Here is an 18,187-nt window from a genome sequence, read left to right on the forward strand (position 1 = left end):
GGACTCAAATAGGTGCTGTCTAAAACCAGCTGGAGTCACACAGAGAATCTCATGTTTCAACCACCTGTAAGGTGAATTATTAGTGTTCCCATATCACTTATGGTTGGTGTCAACATCAAGGATACTGCTTTATGCAAAGATTTACACAAGAGAGAAAGGTAACCGTAGTATTTCCTAAGCCACCTGGGTTCGTTTCAAGAGAGTTCCTTTGGGTACAAACTGAAGACATGACTGTTGGTGTTAATACTAACAAAAGCCTCTTTCCCTTCTGAGATACAGTTTAAATTTTTGCTTCACAAAACAAGCTGTAACAATTCAGTAAGGTTCAATAACCTGGCTACTTGAGACTAAAAGACAGCAATACATGACTAGTTGAACTTGGATCCTACATTCATAGAAGGACCTACAGAAGATTCAGTGTCGCTAGTTCCAAAAAATGCTGTACATAAGCATCAAAATAATCATAAATATGCACAGACTGATACACACATCATAAAATTCAGTCTTTCACTCTCTCTTTTACTGTGCCAAAAAAAAAAAAAAAAAAAAAAAAAAAAGGGGGCAAACCAACCTTGTCCTAATGTTTCCTTGCTTGCTTGTCCAGGTCGTCCCTTTTCTTTCTTGCCAAACAAGCGGCCAATAGAGGATTTAATCCCCTTCTTTTTGGGGGCTTTATGAAGAGAATCTTGGCTACTATTACTGCTACTAGGATTACTTGTTTGCCCATCTTGCGAGCCTGTTGAACTTTACAAAAAAGGAGTTATAAAGGAGCACATGTACAACAAATTCACTGGCATAACATAGTGAGAGACAAGTTCAGGTTTCTGTGCAAGTTAACAAAAGCTCAGTAACTCATTAATGACATCTAATTTCAGCTTTTAATGAGTCATGAAAAGAAACGTATCTACCAAAATACATGTCATTAAACAGAAAAAACAGTGGAAACAACTAAACCATGCAAGAAAGGAAGGGATAGAATATTCATATACTGTAGCATGTAACAAGTCAATTCTCACTTTAAGAAACAAGAATTCAAGTGTTTAAAGTGCAATTCACAGAGGCCAAAGTTGACAACACAAGTTCCTGACAAATTGAGCTAGACAACAGAAGTTTGAAATACTTGAGTGGAATCCATCCCAGATATTTAGGAACTTTGAAAAGAACATCTGTCAACCAAAATGATGGTAATTTTGCAACTTATTTCTGAATTCATAGCTAAATTCCAGTCTATAAAAGAAGATTGGAATTGTACATCTTGCATTTCTGAAGCAAACTTAACACAGACCTTGAGTACCAGAAGAATTCTTCACATAAAGCTATTTCTGATCATTAACAAAATCTGTATTCTTACTGTTTATGTAACATAATCACCCACTTATGTCTTCATAGTCCTTACTTCTGAGAAACACTTCAATATCTAGACTAAAACCCTATAGGCTGAACAGCTTTGCAGATTTAGGATTTCATTCTGATAATCTGAAATACTAAATTACTGGTAGGTCTGACTTATTCACAGCTACTTACTTTCTTATGTCCCTGATATCTTCATGGCTCACTGTATGCAAAGCTCCTTTTTGGACTCTGTCCAAACGCAAAGATCGAGGTGAAGAAGGTGGTGATGTTTCACATTTTATTGTGGCTTTATCATCTCGTACCTCTTCTCTAGAAGCTGGAGACTAATGGAAAACAAATGAAAACCTGAGGGGTTAGTTGGAAATGGCAAAACATGAATGCAATGTCAACACTACACAAAATACTGAAAGGAAAAATCAATTGTTTCAGTGTTAAAGCATTACTCTTGCCCTTACCATTCTGCAGTTGCCTCATTTTGGTTTAACTATTTTCTGGATTTTCTGTTACCTTCAGTGACAAACTACTAAATTTCAGTCTTAGCTAGTGAAATGAGCAAGTAAGCATTCATCTTTTATTCACTCATAGAGCTAAGAACTAAAGTAATGTCTTCACCACCATAAAACTAATATACCTGACTTCAGTTTAAGCCAGTGCAGAGACAGAAAACCAGAGGATCCTGTGAAAAGAAGGCATCCTAATTCTCACTGTTATGTGTTTAGACAATCACTAGCAAGATTCTACGAAGTCAGTTTCTACATACCTGTGGCTACAGTTTATCTCAAAGTTTGAATAACAGAAATTAAGACTTATTTGTGTGAACACTAACAGATATTTAAAATTACATATTGTTTCATGAAGATTGCAAAATAGTGGTTACAAACAGAAACCAATGCAACAGCCCCCCACACCAGCAAAAAAGTCAAACAAGAAAAAAAAAAACAAAACAACCCACAAAAAACAAGCCCACACTTATGTTAAGAAGATAAACCATTTTACATTTAATATCAAAGAGCATATAATCTTGCTTTATTATAGAGTTACCCTGCAAATGCTTTCTTTTATGTTCTTGTTATCCATCAATCAGTTTGGGGACAGGGAAGGAGATGAAGACGCACAACAGTAAATAAACTAAAGATTTTTACCTTTCTACGATGTTTCCTTAAATCGCTAGGCTGATAGATGCATGCAAAGAAAAGAAATTTGGAAAAGCTGTATTTATTGTAAACTGTAGCACAGACTGAAACAACTAGTACAGACAAAACATACTAGGGATAATATAAATAACAGTTACAGCAATGGCACAGAGAAAGGTACACAGTATGAAGTACTCTTCAAATCACAGATTACTTAAATGCATCCCTGAAGAGCGGAAAGGGAAGAAAAAAAATAATCAAGACTTATAGTTGGTTATCTACAAAAGTACCGTCGATATTTGAATGTATTAGTATCATAGGCAAATTAGCACACAAAATGTGCATTATCTTCAGCAAGAAAACCAGTCAAGCACACAGGGGTGTAAGGTGTTGCTTTTAAAAGGTGAGAGGATTTCCAGTCATGTATCAAGAACTTGCCTTGAACTATCTAACCTACATGGTGGCCACAGCAGGCTTAATACATTGTCTGCACTAGTCTCTTCTCACACCTTAGCGATTTCTGCAGTTGTTTCCTACATAGCATAAAAAGCAGCCATACTTCAAAAGACAGAGTGCCAACAATAGCTGATTTCTATACAGTAACACTATTCTGTTCTTTTTACTAAGTTTAAAGTGCTGGAATGTTTCAGCAAGAGTCTACCATCGGTTTTATTTTATCCTCCATCTACTCCAGAAGCCACTGTACCTCACTTCCTAGGTACTTCTCACCTCTGCCAGTGCACAGAGCAAGGCAGCAACCTTGATTCACGTAAACAAGTTATCAAGTTACTCTGACTGATGCTGACAAAAGTTTAATTTAGATAATCTGTTTAACAGTTATCATTGCATTTGGCAAAAAATTATTTCAAAAGGCTGTAACCAAAAATAAAGTCAGTCCCCTCTGCAGTTGGGGAATTGTGTGTTGTTCCCCTTCCATAAATGACAACTTTTAATAATTTTTTTATTTAGAATACATGTAAACTATGCAACATTACTATGTAAAGTTTTGTTCAATCTGACTGTAGAGAATCCTAGAAGAGTCTGGGTTGGAAGGGACCTTTAAATAACATCTAGTCCCTCCCCAAGTTCTTCGACAAGGCACAGATGACTCATTTTACCCTTGCTGGGTCTTTCAGCTATTAAATTTGATAACCCATAAAAATGAAAATATTTACCACATGAAATGAAAACTGTCCACAAGAACTTACTGTTCAAGAGAGCTCCAGGTTTCACAATTTATCATGTTGATGCTTTTTAATTAATTTTAATCATGAGGCATTTTCCTGCTAACTGAACTGCCTAACACCACTACTGCAGTTAGCATTAAGCTAATGTTGCCAACTTTCTACTAAATCATCGGAAAAAAACCCACAAGAACTCATTCAGTCTGATAATTCATAATAGCCATTTTGAAAGTTTCTAGAAAGCTCTTGTTCTGTAATTCTAGAAGCATACCTTCTTGTTTTCATGCTTTCACAAATCAGTTGCTAGGTATGAAAACATCAGAGAAATGCAACTGCAAAAAACGGATCCAGTGTCTTTGATTCACAATTCTTATGATCTAAAGTGACTTAATTACAGTTTACTTTTGTTCAGTTACATTAGATTTTAATACAAGACACAGATTCTTCTGATCTAGTTTTCATGAAAATAGCTACTTAAATTTGTATATGGTTTTCTGTAAGAGAAGTACTTGGTTTAACTACTTATTACTGGGAAACTTTATATTCTAAAGCACTCCACATTTTGAAATTTGTTAGTTTCTGTAAAAGAAGTGTGCTTGGCCCTGGATATGTGGCTAGAGCTAGTATAATGATTTTTTTTTTTTTTCCATTATAAAAAAAAATAGACTTTTTGGTATACATACACATCCATCTTAAAAAGCCAGCAAAAGCAGTTAGCCGAAATACTTACTTTTAAACACACCTATAAGAGACCTAAATGAGCCAAGTCAGTCATTTACAGTCCACCTGCTCTTACAGTGATGGATATCATCCCTTGTCTACCAATCGGCATGATATAGGCATGATAAAAGTACAGTAATCCAAGACAATAAGGTATAGTAAGTATGGTGTTGCACAGACAACTAGTAAGTACAGCTTCCAAATGCATATGCAAATCTGGAGATAAGGCTATATATATATATATAACTAAATTACAGAAGGAGCTCTTCCTGAAGAGTGCTTGCAAATAATACCCATATCCAGAATGCTCCTTAGTGAAAGGTATCCTAAATATGAGAAACTGTTAGGTTTGCTTAACATTTATGTAAAAACAAGAAAGTGGAAGACTTGTATCTTGTTTTTACAGATAGGTTTACAGGCATAAAGCAGCTCCTAGAAGTATTAATTTTTCTAAGCAGTCGTAAGAATGTCAAAAGAATGGATCCATCTTTCTCTACTCGCTGAACTGCTAAGCCCGAGCTACTACTTCATCAGCTACTAGGTCTAACAGATACTTCTTTTACCTACCACTCTTAACTGGCTAAAACAAGACACTAGCACTCATTAATATTAAAACAGCTGTGATACCTTCACAATCTTCAACATTAATGCAATATATGCAAATCACTTTTTAGCTGAATATTTAGTGGAATAGTGGACCGCTAAAAATAAAGTTTAAAGCGGGGGAAAAAGTGGTTGCTGTACCAGGGGTTGAAAAGAAAATATTATTTCTTCTAGGAAGAGGAGTCAGAAGAAAGACCATAACAACAGAAGGAATACTTAGGCATGAGATGTTGACCAAATAATAGACTTGAGTTCTGAACGTTTTTCCTAATCATTATAACTGTATCTTACACTTTTTATAGAAGTTGAAAGGAAGCAGTAGAAAAACCTAGAGAAAGGAAAAATACAGCTGAGTAAGACGGAAGGGAAGGGGAAATCAAACAACTGATTTCCTAGAGAAAAGGAACACTCTTCCAAAAATGAAAGTTAATGGATACTTACCAGTGTCATGATACCTAGTCTGTCCACTTCCCGAGCCGGACTATGTGGAATCCGCCTTGGGGTAGAGCGGCCACTGCCAGGCGGTGAAGAACCAGCAAGTGAACCACTTGCGTAGGGAGGAGGAATGGAGCTCATGGACCTGAAACGGCCATGGGCATCCAAACTTCCACTACCCACTCTGCTTTCAATCTCCTCTGCACGCTGCTCTGTGTTTTCCTTTTCTTCTTGTATAAGTCTAAAAGAAAAAAGTTTCAAAGGAACATGACATTCAGACAAGTACCATATAAACAGAATGGCTGACTCAGGTACTGCTTCTTTCTAATGCCCATCAGACAAGACAGCCACACTGAAAAATCTTCTAATCCAATCTGAAAAAAGTGGTAAACGCTACGGCTATTACCACCATGCAGGGGATTCTGTCAAACTAGTAATACACAATCCCTTCCATAAATAGGGCTGAAGACAGAGAACCTGAAGCAAACTAGTTACTTCTGTCAATCCCGCCACCAGGAAACTGAATGGGCAACCACCATTTTCCAAGTAACCACACAAAAAGGATTTCTAGTGTCACAGAAACTCATTTTTATCAAAACCTTAACAGCAGATAGACCATACCTAATCTCTTTGTTGATTGCATCCAGCTGTTCTTGAAGCATCATGGCCAAAGTTTGAGCATCAGCCTGACCACTTGGTGATAGCAGATCAACTGAGCTGAATATAGTCTCCCTATCATCCTCAACATCTGAGACATCAACATCACTTTCAAATGCTTGTGCCACATTTGCCAATACACTTGCTTGCTGGGCTCGCTCCCAGTCCTGCTCGTTCAGAGTTTGAACCTAAGAGAATTAATTAAAAAAAAAAATTCCAAACTCAAATGGGAAAAATGTGACATTTCTACTGTTTTTCAAGATGTTTAAAATAATTTTTTAAAAGCCCACTTACATGCTGAATGCATCCATCAAGACAGCAATGTTTAGAGAAACGTAAAAAAAGCTATAATGTAGAAAACTTTGCATCTTACATTTTAGTCAAATTTAAAAATGGACAGGCCCATTGAATAAATTAAAACATCACATATCTTGGCTATATACGCTATAAATTAAGAGTAGAATTTTGCTATCACATCCAATGGGTATTTTGGAATCAGGTTTATGTAATGAGAAGTTATATGTCCTGAAAGGGACTTGAAATTGCTTGCAGAACAGTAACATGTTAATTTAGTGTATAGACATAAAAGTAGGACTGTTTTAAATTGTATTTTACAGGCTTATCGTACTTAAAACAAATTGGACTTCAAAATTATAATTTTGCAATTACTTGCTAACAATTAAAAAGACTAGTAGCCGTGCACTAGTTTGTAAAACAGGATATATAAAATCTAGCAGTTTATTGCTATGTAGTCCTATTCCAAAAACTCCTTGCCATAGATTAGCCTCATTTAATCTATTTTGTTGCCAAAGTTCTATTTTCATTTTGATTTCAGAGTTCTATTACCTTTGAAGGTTCATCTCTGAGAGCTGCCAAACGTCCTTTCTGGGGACGCCTTAGCACTGATGAGGTGCCATAGGAGTCTGTATGACTATCAGGCACAGACGAAGATGTGATAGGGTATCTGAAATCTGGTCGGCTAGAACATGAAGAAACATTTTATCCTTATGAAGGTAGGGGGAAGGGGAAAACAAAAAAAACCCACCCAAATGATTCTTCTTGTCCCACCAGTGCCAATTTTTTTAAGGAGTATAAAAACTGTTTTATATGCTCTATCAAGAATACATTTTATAGTTATAACTAAAGTATTTTCAGTTATAATAGACAATATTATATTTAGCAAAAGTGACTTTAAAGAAATTAGAAAAAAATAAACTACAATTAAGTGCTGATACCTATGATGAAGTGATGTGGCTCTGAGTCTCACTTGGTCATTTTCAGCCCTTAATGCTTCAACATTTAATACAAGCTGATCCTGTAAAAATAAAAAGATAAAATACATAACAATACACTTAAAAAAATCAGTGTCAAATACCGATTTATAAACTAACATTTAGTTTTTTGATCTCATTTCTGTGAAACTCAGAAATAACATATTTTAAAACATACCCTTCAATGACATAAAACGTAAAAATGATTTTCGCTACACACAATACAGCACCATCACAAAAGGGCATCCAAGAATAATTCTGTTGTCTCTCTACACTGTGACTGTAGGTAATGACAATATATATTTTAAAAACAGCTACGAAATCAAATTCACATATTACTAACTTTACTATAATTAAGTGATAATATTTAATAAGAAACAAGAAGATTTTTCAGGCTCTGTGCACAAAAGGTTCTAAATGCATTCACTTTTAACTTGGACATTTTTTACATGCTCTAGAAACTGAGAATTTAACAACAGAGAAATCCAATGAATGAGAAAACAATGAAAGACTAATAAAAAGTGGCTGATGATGAACATCTGTGCCTTGTGTGAAAACTGCTGGCCTACACATACAAAAATTCAAAGCACATTCTGCAAAATATTCTGAATGCGTTATTCATTTTATTACAGAAGCACAGCCTCTACAGTTTGACCTAGCTACTTACTAGAATGATTTGGGGAGATGCAGTACACCTGTGATTTAATAAGCAATAACAAGTATTATTTCAGAACAGATAGTGTGACAACAAAATTAATTGCCACTGCTTAAGAATGCAAAGAAATGAAAGGCCCTACCACTATTATTCAAGAAGAGAACTTGTCAGTTCCAGGACAAGCAAAAGACCAGACAGCTGCTATTGCAAAGGAGCAGCCAAGTCTAATAAATATTTCTCTCCCTGCCCCTCAATTCTTAAAACTTTAAAACAATTTTATCAGTCGAACAAGAACATTTCATGATACCCAATGCTTTAACAAAAAACTTATGGGAAAATACCCAACATTAAAAGTATTTCTCTTTTCTTTTTACTGTTCAAGGTCATACATAAAACAGTATAAAAATTCTGCACAATCCTTAAACTTTGGCAAGTTGCCAACATATCCAGCCACTTTACATATTCAGAAGCATGCTAAGTCTTTGAGTAAAAAAAGCTATGTATTACCTATAAAATCATCATAAAACTGAGGCACACAATACCATAAAATGAGCAATAACAGCTCCCTACTTTTAAACAGACCAGGTAATGTTAAGTTTTATGGGGGAATTCAAATCTGGTCCTGCTATGTAGCAATGCAGCAATTATTTTCCAATATAATATTTCAGAAATGTGTATTATACCTTTTCATGCTGAAGTTCCTCTACTTGTTTTTTTGCATTTTCAATTTCTCGAAGAAGTGAATTCTAAAATAAAACATATCACAAATTATGTTACTCATAAAAGCTTCTAACTCAAACCATAACCAACATAAGTATCAAAAAAATTCAGTCAACACTATACAGATGCATCTTAAGTTACAGATACTTTATTGCTTACATCATTTCACTTTGATTATAGTTGAAGGTTTATCCTTTCAGGTGTACAGCCTTCTAAATAATGGATTTAGTAAGAGTACAAGTTCCATAAAAATTTAATACTAATACTAGCCTTTCAAAGCTCTGACAAAGCTAGTAAAAAGAAAAAAAAAGAAAATAATTAGGCAGCTAAAATAATTCAAAGTAATTCACTGAGTGGTTACTAAGGCATTACTGCCTGTTATCATTAGGTTTTCATTTTATTTTCACTTGCCTGACCTACAAAACTACTACACAGTAATTTCTTGGATGTACTGTACCTCTAGAACTGCAACATTCACTGACTTAAGAGCCTTCATTAACATCAAAGCTGTCATCTTTATTTCTAAACAACTCCAGTAAATATAAATACTTATGACTACTACAATCTCTACTCAAAGCAGTTTCCAAATTTAGACTAAGAATCATCTGAGAATTAAGAAACATTTGAGAGCTACAACAATCAAAAAGAATTTCAACTATTATATTAGACTGTAGTATGTGATACCAAGGGAAAAGAAAAAAAAAAAAGAGAGAGAGATTCCCCTTCTAACAGGAAACTTATAACTGGATCACTTTCTTTTCCATTTCCACCATTGTCAAAAAAGTTCTGCTAAGCACATTTCCTTGAGATAAGTAATACCATTATCACACGTTTAAGATGCAAATAAAGTTTCATACATGAACAAACTAATCATTCTGGGAAAAAAGCCCAAGTGATCAGAAGAAAGTCTTAACATTTTACCTGCATGTTTTTTCCCAACTTATCATAAAAGAATGAGCTGGAAGCCACAGCAAGAATGCTTTTCTAGAAGCTGTTACTCACAGCAAAGGGCAACTAGATTTTCCTCATTATTCATCTACATAGTTAGGGTTTGGAAGGTAAACAGGAGTTAGGGTCAACCCTGAGACACCCCCACAACATTCAAGCATTTTATTTAAAAAAAACAAACAAAAAAGCAGTCAGCTGCTTCTCAGAAACTGAATTTATAAACACTGTTAGAGCAGCCTTGTTGATGTCATAACAAGGCCCATAACAAGAATTTCTGAAGTATTAGGAGCAGTTGGTGATCTTGGAAATAGTGATGTTAACTAAAAACCAGAAGACAAAGTTTGCAACCTTAGGTGCCAGATGATAAGCACCTTTATCACTAACTGAAAGGACGAGAATCAGTAGGACCTATATTTGTTCTGCACTACTCCATTCCTCGCAGCTCCAAGAGTGCAAAAGCAGGGGAAAGAACAAACTACATCTTTGTAATGATCTAAGGGAAGCACAGTCCTGGAATTCTGGAAGGACATGTCAGATACCTGACTGATGGTTTAGGGATGAGAACTGAGTTGACATGTATGAAAGAGAAAGCAAACATTTAATAAAAGTCTGAATACATCGTTATATATTGCAACTGAAGCATTTTATTGCCATGACTTTAAAACAAAAGCCACTCAGCTTTTATTGAAACATTTCCCCAGATGGTCATTTCACTCTCCAGTAAAAGAAACAAAGTATTTTTTTAATCCAAGACAAAGCAATTCAAAGTCACCATCAAGTAAAGCGCTACTTTAGAAGACACTGCTTTGTTCGATGGAAAATAAGGGAATCTAACTTAAAGGCATGCATGGAAGAAAAATCCGTCAGGACCTAGATCCAAAAGCAAAAAGGAAAGAAACAGAGTAAAGTATGTCACAAGTTAGAAGATGAATTGAATACAGAGGAAGGATCTGAGATTTGCACTGACAACACAGGGACAGCCCATTTACATTCACATAACCTGTCTCAAAATTATCTACCTGGGAAGAAAATGCAAGATTGTTTCAGCTTGCAAGAATCCCACAATGACTCAGGATAACTGGTACAGACAAAAGCAGTGGGAAATAAAAGAAACTGAACTGAAAAGGTCGAAGTTCTAGTCCTAATTCTTTAGACTTCCTGTATTACACTGGATGACCCTATTTATGAGTCCACACCAGTCAGCTAAGAAAGAATAAAGCTTCTTAAAAGATGCCTTCTCAGCACTGTAGTACAATGCCCAGGGACAACCTCAAAAAAAAAAAAAAAAGAATTTTAGGAACATATTTTCAAAATCCACACTAGAAAAAGAGCCTTAACAGAAACTACTTATTAATAAGGATTTTGTATTTACTTACTGAAGTTACAGACACATTGCAAAATACACAGATCACTACAGAATGTTGAACATCTAATTAATGTATATGCTGGAATGTGACTTGTTACCTTATCTTCCAAGGCAGCCATCCTCTCCTTGAGATGAAGCTGAAGCCTTTCATTAGATTCAGACAGAAGCTTATCAACAGTTTCTGACAAACGTTTATTATGCTCTTCATTCATCTTCTCTCTCTGTCTAGCCTAAGATACATAAAAGCTACTGAAATAACTTAAAATTTACAATGTCTAACAATTTCCAGGTTGTAAAAACAGTAAGCTTTCTTGAATCCAAATGCATTTTCTTTGATAGAAATATTTTTTGAAGGGAATAAGGAATACTGCATGTAGCTTCCATGACTCTGCAAGGGAGTATAAGGGACACTTAAGACTTTAATAACTGTTCCGAGATCAGAAGCTTGAAAATCTGAGCTTACACTTTAAAAAAAGCAGACTTCAGAACCAGTTCCATTATTTATAACCCAGGAACCAATTTTTCCATAGTCATTTAATTCAGCAAGTTTTTGATCTGTGTCCTCATCAGAAAATATGACCAGCAGTTAGGTATTTCCAAACATATTTTCAAACTTCCATTGGAGACTCAGCTTTTTCTTGAGATTTAAGGTTAGCCATAGTACAGTGGCTCAAATCTCTCAACTATCAGCCAGTCTAAACTCTGGCTTTAGTTTAGAGATGATAAATAAAAACAGCTTTGCTGAATGGTCGGCAGCTATGAAGGGGATTAGATTATTTCTTTCAGCTTTTTATCTTTGCCAAAAGTATGTACAGTACCCTTTGCAGTTCTTGATTCTTTTCTTCTAGCTGTGCTTCCATCTGTCTCAATCGTTCCTCTATATTGCCATGTCTTTCCTCAGCCTGTCAATTTGAAAACAAAATTAGAATTTGGGTTTTTTTAAAAAAAGGTTGCAAAAGCACAGAAGCACAATAATGTATCTAACATGCTTTGCGCAACTGCCATTTATGGTAATACACAATGCAGAAGAGATGCCTTTCTGTCACTAAAAGAACCTAGTAAGAGTTCATATGGTAAGTAACAAAATGATGAAGCCTCTCACCCCTAAGTACCATGAATCAACTACTACTTGCAAATGAGCTTGCAACAGCAGAAGTTCATTCATATCCCCACAAATTAAAAAATAAATTTAAAAAAAAAAAAGCATTTTCAGCTTTTCCTCACTAGCCTAGACAATATGACCCTTTGTTAGTAATCATGACAAAGCAGAAAGCAGCAAGCAGAAACAAGGACTAATATACAAATTCTACCTTCCTAAGCTTGGTGGTAAGTTCCAATACTTTAGCATCTTTAGCAGCAGAGTTCCCAGGAGACAAAAGGTCAGACTACAAAGCCAGTTAGGGACAGGAAAGATAACAGGGAAAGAAATGAAACTAAGACTCCAGAAGAAAACACACACACGCACTTGAAAAGGCTCATCTGTAGTTACTACATATAATTCAGACTTCATTATTCAATTTGCAGCCTTCTAAAAATCTTATTGAGTACCATTACTTCTCTCTCCCCACATTCTTGGTTAACAGTGGAAGAAATTTGGGTTTCCCCTTCAGAAATAGTTCTTGTTTTAGAAGACTTCGTGCCTATTATTGAATGTAGTTTAATAAATAGCAACAAAATAATTCAGAGAGACATTTTCATAAGGTAAGAGTTAACAGAAAACCTGCTCAAGTTCCAAAGAGCAGAAATTTTTAAAAAAGGGAAAAAAAAAAAGTAAATCAGAGCATGTTTAGAGAGATGAACAGAAAATGCAGAAAAACAGAAACATTTTCTGAACTAGTTGGGGGAAAAACAGAAACACAATGTAACCAACACTAAAAACAGATTTGTGTAGCAGGACACCAACAGAAAAGAGAACCTTGAGGACACTGTCCAACCAACTCACCTTTGAAAGTGCAGCAACTCTCTGTGCCAGCTCAGCTTCCACCTCCGGCAAAGTTTCAGCTTTTCTCAAAGTCTGCTGCAGCTTTTGTTCAGCTAGTTCCAGTCGTTCTTGCAATTGTCTATTCTTATCTTCACTCTACACAGGATTATGATCAGCAAATGCTTAGTGTTAAAATGGTAATTAATTTTCATCAGAGGAAGGTAAGGATAAAGATTACTGCCTTTACTAGACCTATGGAGAACAAACTGTCCAAAACTGGTTTTGTAACCAAAGATGTTGCATCCTCCCCTTCAATTACATGAGAAAATTTTTTTCTCTACAGATGGTTTTCTGCAGACAATTTTGTGTATTTTGAAAGCAGCTATATCACCAAATAAACAGTTACGGTATGGGAAGCAGCACAGAACAAGTTGTGAATTTTCTATGTCAAGGCTGTGCTAAGATTTTGAGTTACATCAAGGAAAAAAATCTTTCATATTTTAAATAACACTATGGATATTATTGCAAAATTTATTTTAATTTAAAGCATGTACAACTTCTTTTAAGAATTTTACTAAAAGGGACTTGTTGACTAAGAGTTGCCTGCCTCTAGTTAGAAAGTGATTGGCTAAACCACCATTTCTGGTTTATAAAGCAGGACTACTTCATGTCAAGCATACGTCAGATTTCCTCCCACAGTAAGGCAACATTTATTTCTGTTATAGGCTATAAAAATCACCACACACTACACAAATATAAAGACTGTTTTAGTTTAGAATGAGTAATTCTCACACATGAAACTAAAGATGGTTGGATACACATATAACAACTTAAAAAAGTCAACAATTAATAGGGACAACAGCCCTGCTGCACCATGATCAAGTGCACTAAAACGCTCAAAACCATTTCCCCCCCCAGTAAACTGTCTCATCTTCATTTCCAGGGTAAAACTCCGCACAATGCACTCCTCCAGTTACTGAAAAACAATTGCTAACAATAGCATATTACAGATGATATTTATCTTCCTAAAAGCAAAGTGCTTTAGTACAGTATGTACATTAATTATTTACATTAGTTTTATGCTGAGCAAAATGTACTTTATCTTATTTCAAATTACAACCTGTCGATGCATGGAGTCTTTAGTGGCAATTTCATTTTCAAGTTTATCATTGAGGTCATGCACAGATGTAGCTTCACGTTGTGCAGCGAGGTAGCGTTTCTCAAGAGTTGTAATTCTCTCTTCCATGTCTTCCTTTTGGGCCATAGTCTATGAAAGAAATAAGACAAAATTTAGAATATAAGGGATAATTACTGAGCGATCAAACTGGGGGGAAAACCGACAGACCAAAAATAATAATGATTTTTTTAAAAATCAGATATACTCTGTTATTTCAGTAAAAAATGAAGTTAAAAGAATAGTCTTAACCTTACAAGTTCAATGACTTTGGTTTGGGGTTTTTTTTGGGGGGGGGGGGGGGGGTGTTAAACAGTGAACGCTTCAAAAGATTGGTCTTTATTATATTACACCACAGATCTGCTACTTACATTTTCAATGGCACAAACACAGCAAATCTTTACTTCCTGGGGACGGTCAGAGAGTGTTCTTGGATTTAACTAAGCTCCCTTTCTATTTCATAAAGATACAGTACACTGCAATACATAGGACCTTGGAGGTTAGTGATTGATCAGTAACAGGAACTGTCAATCACACCACTGAAATTGAACTCCTCAACTACAAACATCTTTAAAATTAAAAAATTCAAACTTACTCATGAATAACCTTAGCATTTATGGTAAGATCTAGCATCTTTTCAAGAACACGTTAAAGTTCACAATGCTAAATCTCTAATTTAATATATTTGTGAAGTATCTAGTTAGTCATAGATTTATTCCGAAGACAAATTTTCTTAAGCAACTGGTTTTTTAAACAAAAAATAGCACCATCATGCCCTAAACTATTTTCCTCTCACCTATCAAAGCAAAGATATTCAAAAGCATAAAGCTGTGACTGAGCATCAGTGACACTGAAAATTTCATAGAGCAGTTGCATTTGTGAGTACCCGAATTTTGACAGTTTATTCCTCACCTCTCGTACATCTCTCTGTAACTTTGTATTCATTTCTTCAGATTTTATTAAGTCTTTTCTAGCTGTGTCAAGATCTTCTTCCAGCTCTGTTACTCTGCTAGACAAAGCAGTAAGACGTTCCTTCATTTGTGTCTGCTCTTTGTTTTGCTTATCTATAATGTCTTGGAGTTCAATCACTTTAGCAAGGTTTTCATCATGGCATAAAGAACCATCAGAGGATCGCTATTAAACAGGAAAAAAAAAAAAAGAATTTGCATGTTACACAGAAATTTGAAAAACAAACTGTTACTTACCTGTAAGCACCCCTTCCCCAAGATAATTTTATTATTGGATAGACTGCAAAAATCAGAATTGTGGTAACTGAGAATTTTGAATTAAATCATCCCTCAAAAATATTTTATTATAGTTTAAAATTAAAATATTATAGTGAATGATTAAAAATCAGACATCAGCCAAAAAAAAAAGCAAATGGCTGTACCTTCCCATTTGTAGTTGGTGTATTTTCTTGTTCATGATTTATATCCAGCATCCCATCTGGAAGTGTTTTCTTCTGATTATTTTGCTCTTTCAGAATCATTAACTAAAAGAAAATAAAAGTTTACATACATATGTTTCAAGTCAATTCCTTTCTCACCAATTATATAAGGAACAGCTGCAAAAGCGAAACAACAATTACTGATTCTACTGCAAGGTATGTATTAATAAAATATGGTACAGGCACTCAAAAACTTATGCCACTGCAACCCAAAAATTCTTATTTTAAAGCCACAGGAACTCTTTTTGTTGTTTTGTTGGGGTTTTTTGGTTGGGTTGGAGGGGGCGGGGGGAATGGGCAGGGGGTTGGGGTGGGTTTTTTTGTTTGGTTTTGCTTTTTTTCTCCTTTCCTGCTCTTTCACAGTGATCAAGTTAAAAATTATAGTTATCCCATTTGGAAAAAAAAAAAAAAAAAAAAATCAAACATAAAAAGTGAAAGTGAACCTTAATAACTGAATAAATTACTGTGTACAAATATTGACTAAGACACCCACCATGCACACATGAAGACTTCTTTTAAAAAAAAGAAACCTACCTCTTTATGCGTAGTACCTAGTTCTTCTTCCAATAAGCTACATCTTTCAAGTGCTACTCGTAACCTCTCCCTTACCTGAAAGGGTAATTCCAAATAATTTTAAATCATTCAAATTAAAAAGAAATCAATTTCACTTATTGCCATGCAGTTTCAGATAATAAATGACACTATTTCATTTACACTTAGAGACCTGGTTGATCTTGAATCAGTACGAATTACAACATATGCTACAAAAAACCTCCTAGAGAAACAATGCATATCTTAAAATATAGCTTTTCCTTTTTTATCACAAGCAAATCATATCTCAGCATGACCTGTACATTTAGGCAAGAATTAAACATATCCAGAATTTGCTTATCCTTTTGTAAGGCACAGAGTGAGTATGCTTCTGCTTATTTACAACATGAAAGAAGAGGCAGAATTCTACTTAAAATAATTTGCCAGACTTTATACACAAGGGTCACAAAAGTTAGGCAAACTGAGTTGGCAGTAAAATTCAAAGTAAACTTTACCACTTGCATATCCTGCTGCCAACATCAGACACAACTAAAGGGTGGAGTTCCTTTAATTCAGCTTTACTTTATATCACAGTGTAAGCAGATTCCTCCAGTTCTCTCTAGTCCATTTCTTGTATTACATAATCAAAAGGCTAAATCCTGATATTATACATGTAAGCAACTGTATGCATTCCTACAACAAATATATTGCCCCTGAATCATGCTTAGCTTACATTAGCACAGTTAATGAAGTACTAGCATAAACTACAGCACCTTGCTTTAGTGCAACATATTAATTTAGGAGAGCACTTACTGATGCAGTTACAGCAAAGCCTCTCTTAATACAGAGAAACTTCAGACACCTCTACAACTTTAGTATGAGCAACTGCATGGTCCACACAAAAGACAGAGGGGACAGGAAGAGATGTTAGATACCATATTTCATTACCTTTTCATCAAGGGCTTTATGGTGCTCAAATAAAGATTTTAGTGCTTTGAGAACTTCTACTTCACTAGAAACTCCTGCTGGAGACTGAGCTTGTCTCTTTACAACAGTCATTCTGAGAGATCGCTCATGCCTGGAGACAAGACACTCCAAATGTTCCAGTAATAGCTAAAAAAAAAAAAAAGGAACGAAGTTTATTCCTGTTCTGCATAGCTGCAGAAAACTTTGCCTCCTAAAACATCAAGTTTTGAGTTCTAAACTTCAAATCTGAGAGCCAAAGAGTACAGCATCAAGCATAAGGACCTGTTTTTAACATTTCACCCATGTTTGAAGTTGTATCAGAGCTGACGCGTTTCCTACCCCTCTCTTCCAGTCTAGTTTTGAAATGAGGTTTCTACTTAACCAGGTCTTTTCAGTTCCACCACCAGTCTGAGGAACTGCACACTTGTCAGAAGGATACACATAGGAAATGCTCTAAATCGGAGAGCAACTGTTCTGCTGGCAGCAGCATAAGCTGCTGGAACAGATCACTACAGTTTGCCCACTCTATTCCTCTGATCTTGGGTGTTGAATGATTACAAACTTTAACAAGAAAGCTGAATGACAGATAGCAGTGCAGTCTTACAAGCTTTTCCCGACCCTGCACAGCAGTATTGGGAGCTATGCATAAGCTTCCAAACTTCCTTAACACATATTTGCACTTCCAGGGGGACTCATGCAAATACCAGGGAAAAAATACTTTTAGCTGTTCAAATTCAACATTCAATGTTTTTCTCCATGTAGTTGGATGCTTTAACAAGGGTCATCTTGGAGAAGACAAGGAACTAACCCTTGTATTATTTCTTTCTGCTTTCAGTTCAGCGATTTCTTCTTCCCTTTCAAGCAGCTGCTCCCGGCATACATTTAGCTCTTTTGTAAGCGCTGCAAATTCCTGAAATAAACCAGGCAGAAATATAAGCACATGAAATATCAGAATATAGCGAGAGTGGATTCCTATGAACACTTGACATGATTTCTTGAAGTATTCATTTCGGATGTCTAAAGCAAATACAGTTGTACAAACTTAAGCCTGCTTAGCATGACTAAACACTTAAAATCGTTACACTGTCAACTGTAAAGATAAA

At 35.3% G+C, this 18,187-nt stretch overlaps 1 protein-coding gene across 1 annotated transcript in view; it reads right to left on the bottom strand.

Annotated features, from left to right (window-relative positions):
* Positions 1-18,187, bottom strand: part of PPFIA1 (protein tyrosine phosphatase, receptor type, f polypeptide (PTPRF), interacting protein (liprin), alpha 1) — a 57,122-nt gene that overhangs the window by 18,122 nt on the left and 20,813 nt on the right. Inside the window, exons 3-19 of the mRNA XM_010563680.1 lie at positions 17,893-17,994; positions 17,067-17,231; positions 16,122-16,196; positions 15,531-15,632; positions 15,053-15,274; positions 14,087-14,233; positions 12,988-13,122; positions 11,864-11,947; positions 11,144-11,275; positions 8,695-8,757; positions 7,321-7,400; positions 6,932-7,064; positions 6,050-6,273; positions 5,435-5,669; positions 2,496-2,525; positions 1,525-1,676; positions 572-744 (exon numbers count right to left, since the gene is read on the bottom strand). Coding sequence (XP_010561982.1) covers positions 572-744; positions 1,525-1,676; positions 2,496-2,525; positions 5,435-5,669; positions 6,050-6,273; positions 6,932-7,064; positions 7,321-7,400; positions 8,695-8,757; positions 11,144-11,275; positions 11,864-11,947; positions 12,988-13,122; positions 14,087-14,233; positions 15,053-15,274; positions 15,531-15,632; positions 16,122-16,196; positions 17,067-17,231; positions 17,893-17,994 — 2,254 coding nt within the window. The remainder of the gene's footprint in view (positions 1-571; positions 745-1,524; positions 1,677-2,495; positions 2,526-5,434; positions 5,670-6,049; positions 6,274-6,931; positions 7,065-7,320; positions 7,401-8,694; positions 8,758-11,143; positions 11,276-11,863; positions 11,948-12,987; positions 13,123-14,086; positions 14,234-15,052; positions 15,275-15,530; positions 15,633-16,121; positions 16,197-17,066; positions 17,232-17,892; positions 17,995-18,187) is intronic.

This window comes from Haliaeetus leucocephalus, unplaced genomic scaffold (genome assembly GCF_000737465.1).
Source record: "Haliaeetus leucocephalus isolate CR32 unplaced genomic scaffold, Haliaeetus_leucocephalus-4.0 Scaffold173, whole genome shotgun sequence".
In the NCBI taxonomy this organism is placed as follows: Eukaryota; Metazoa; Chordata; class Aves; order Accipitriformes; family Accipitridae; genus Haliaeetus; species Haliaeetus leucocephalus.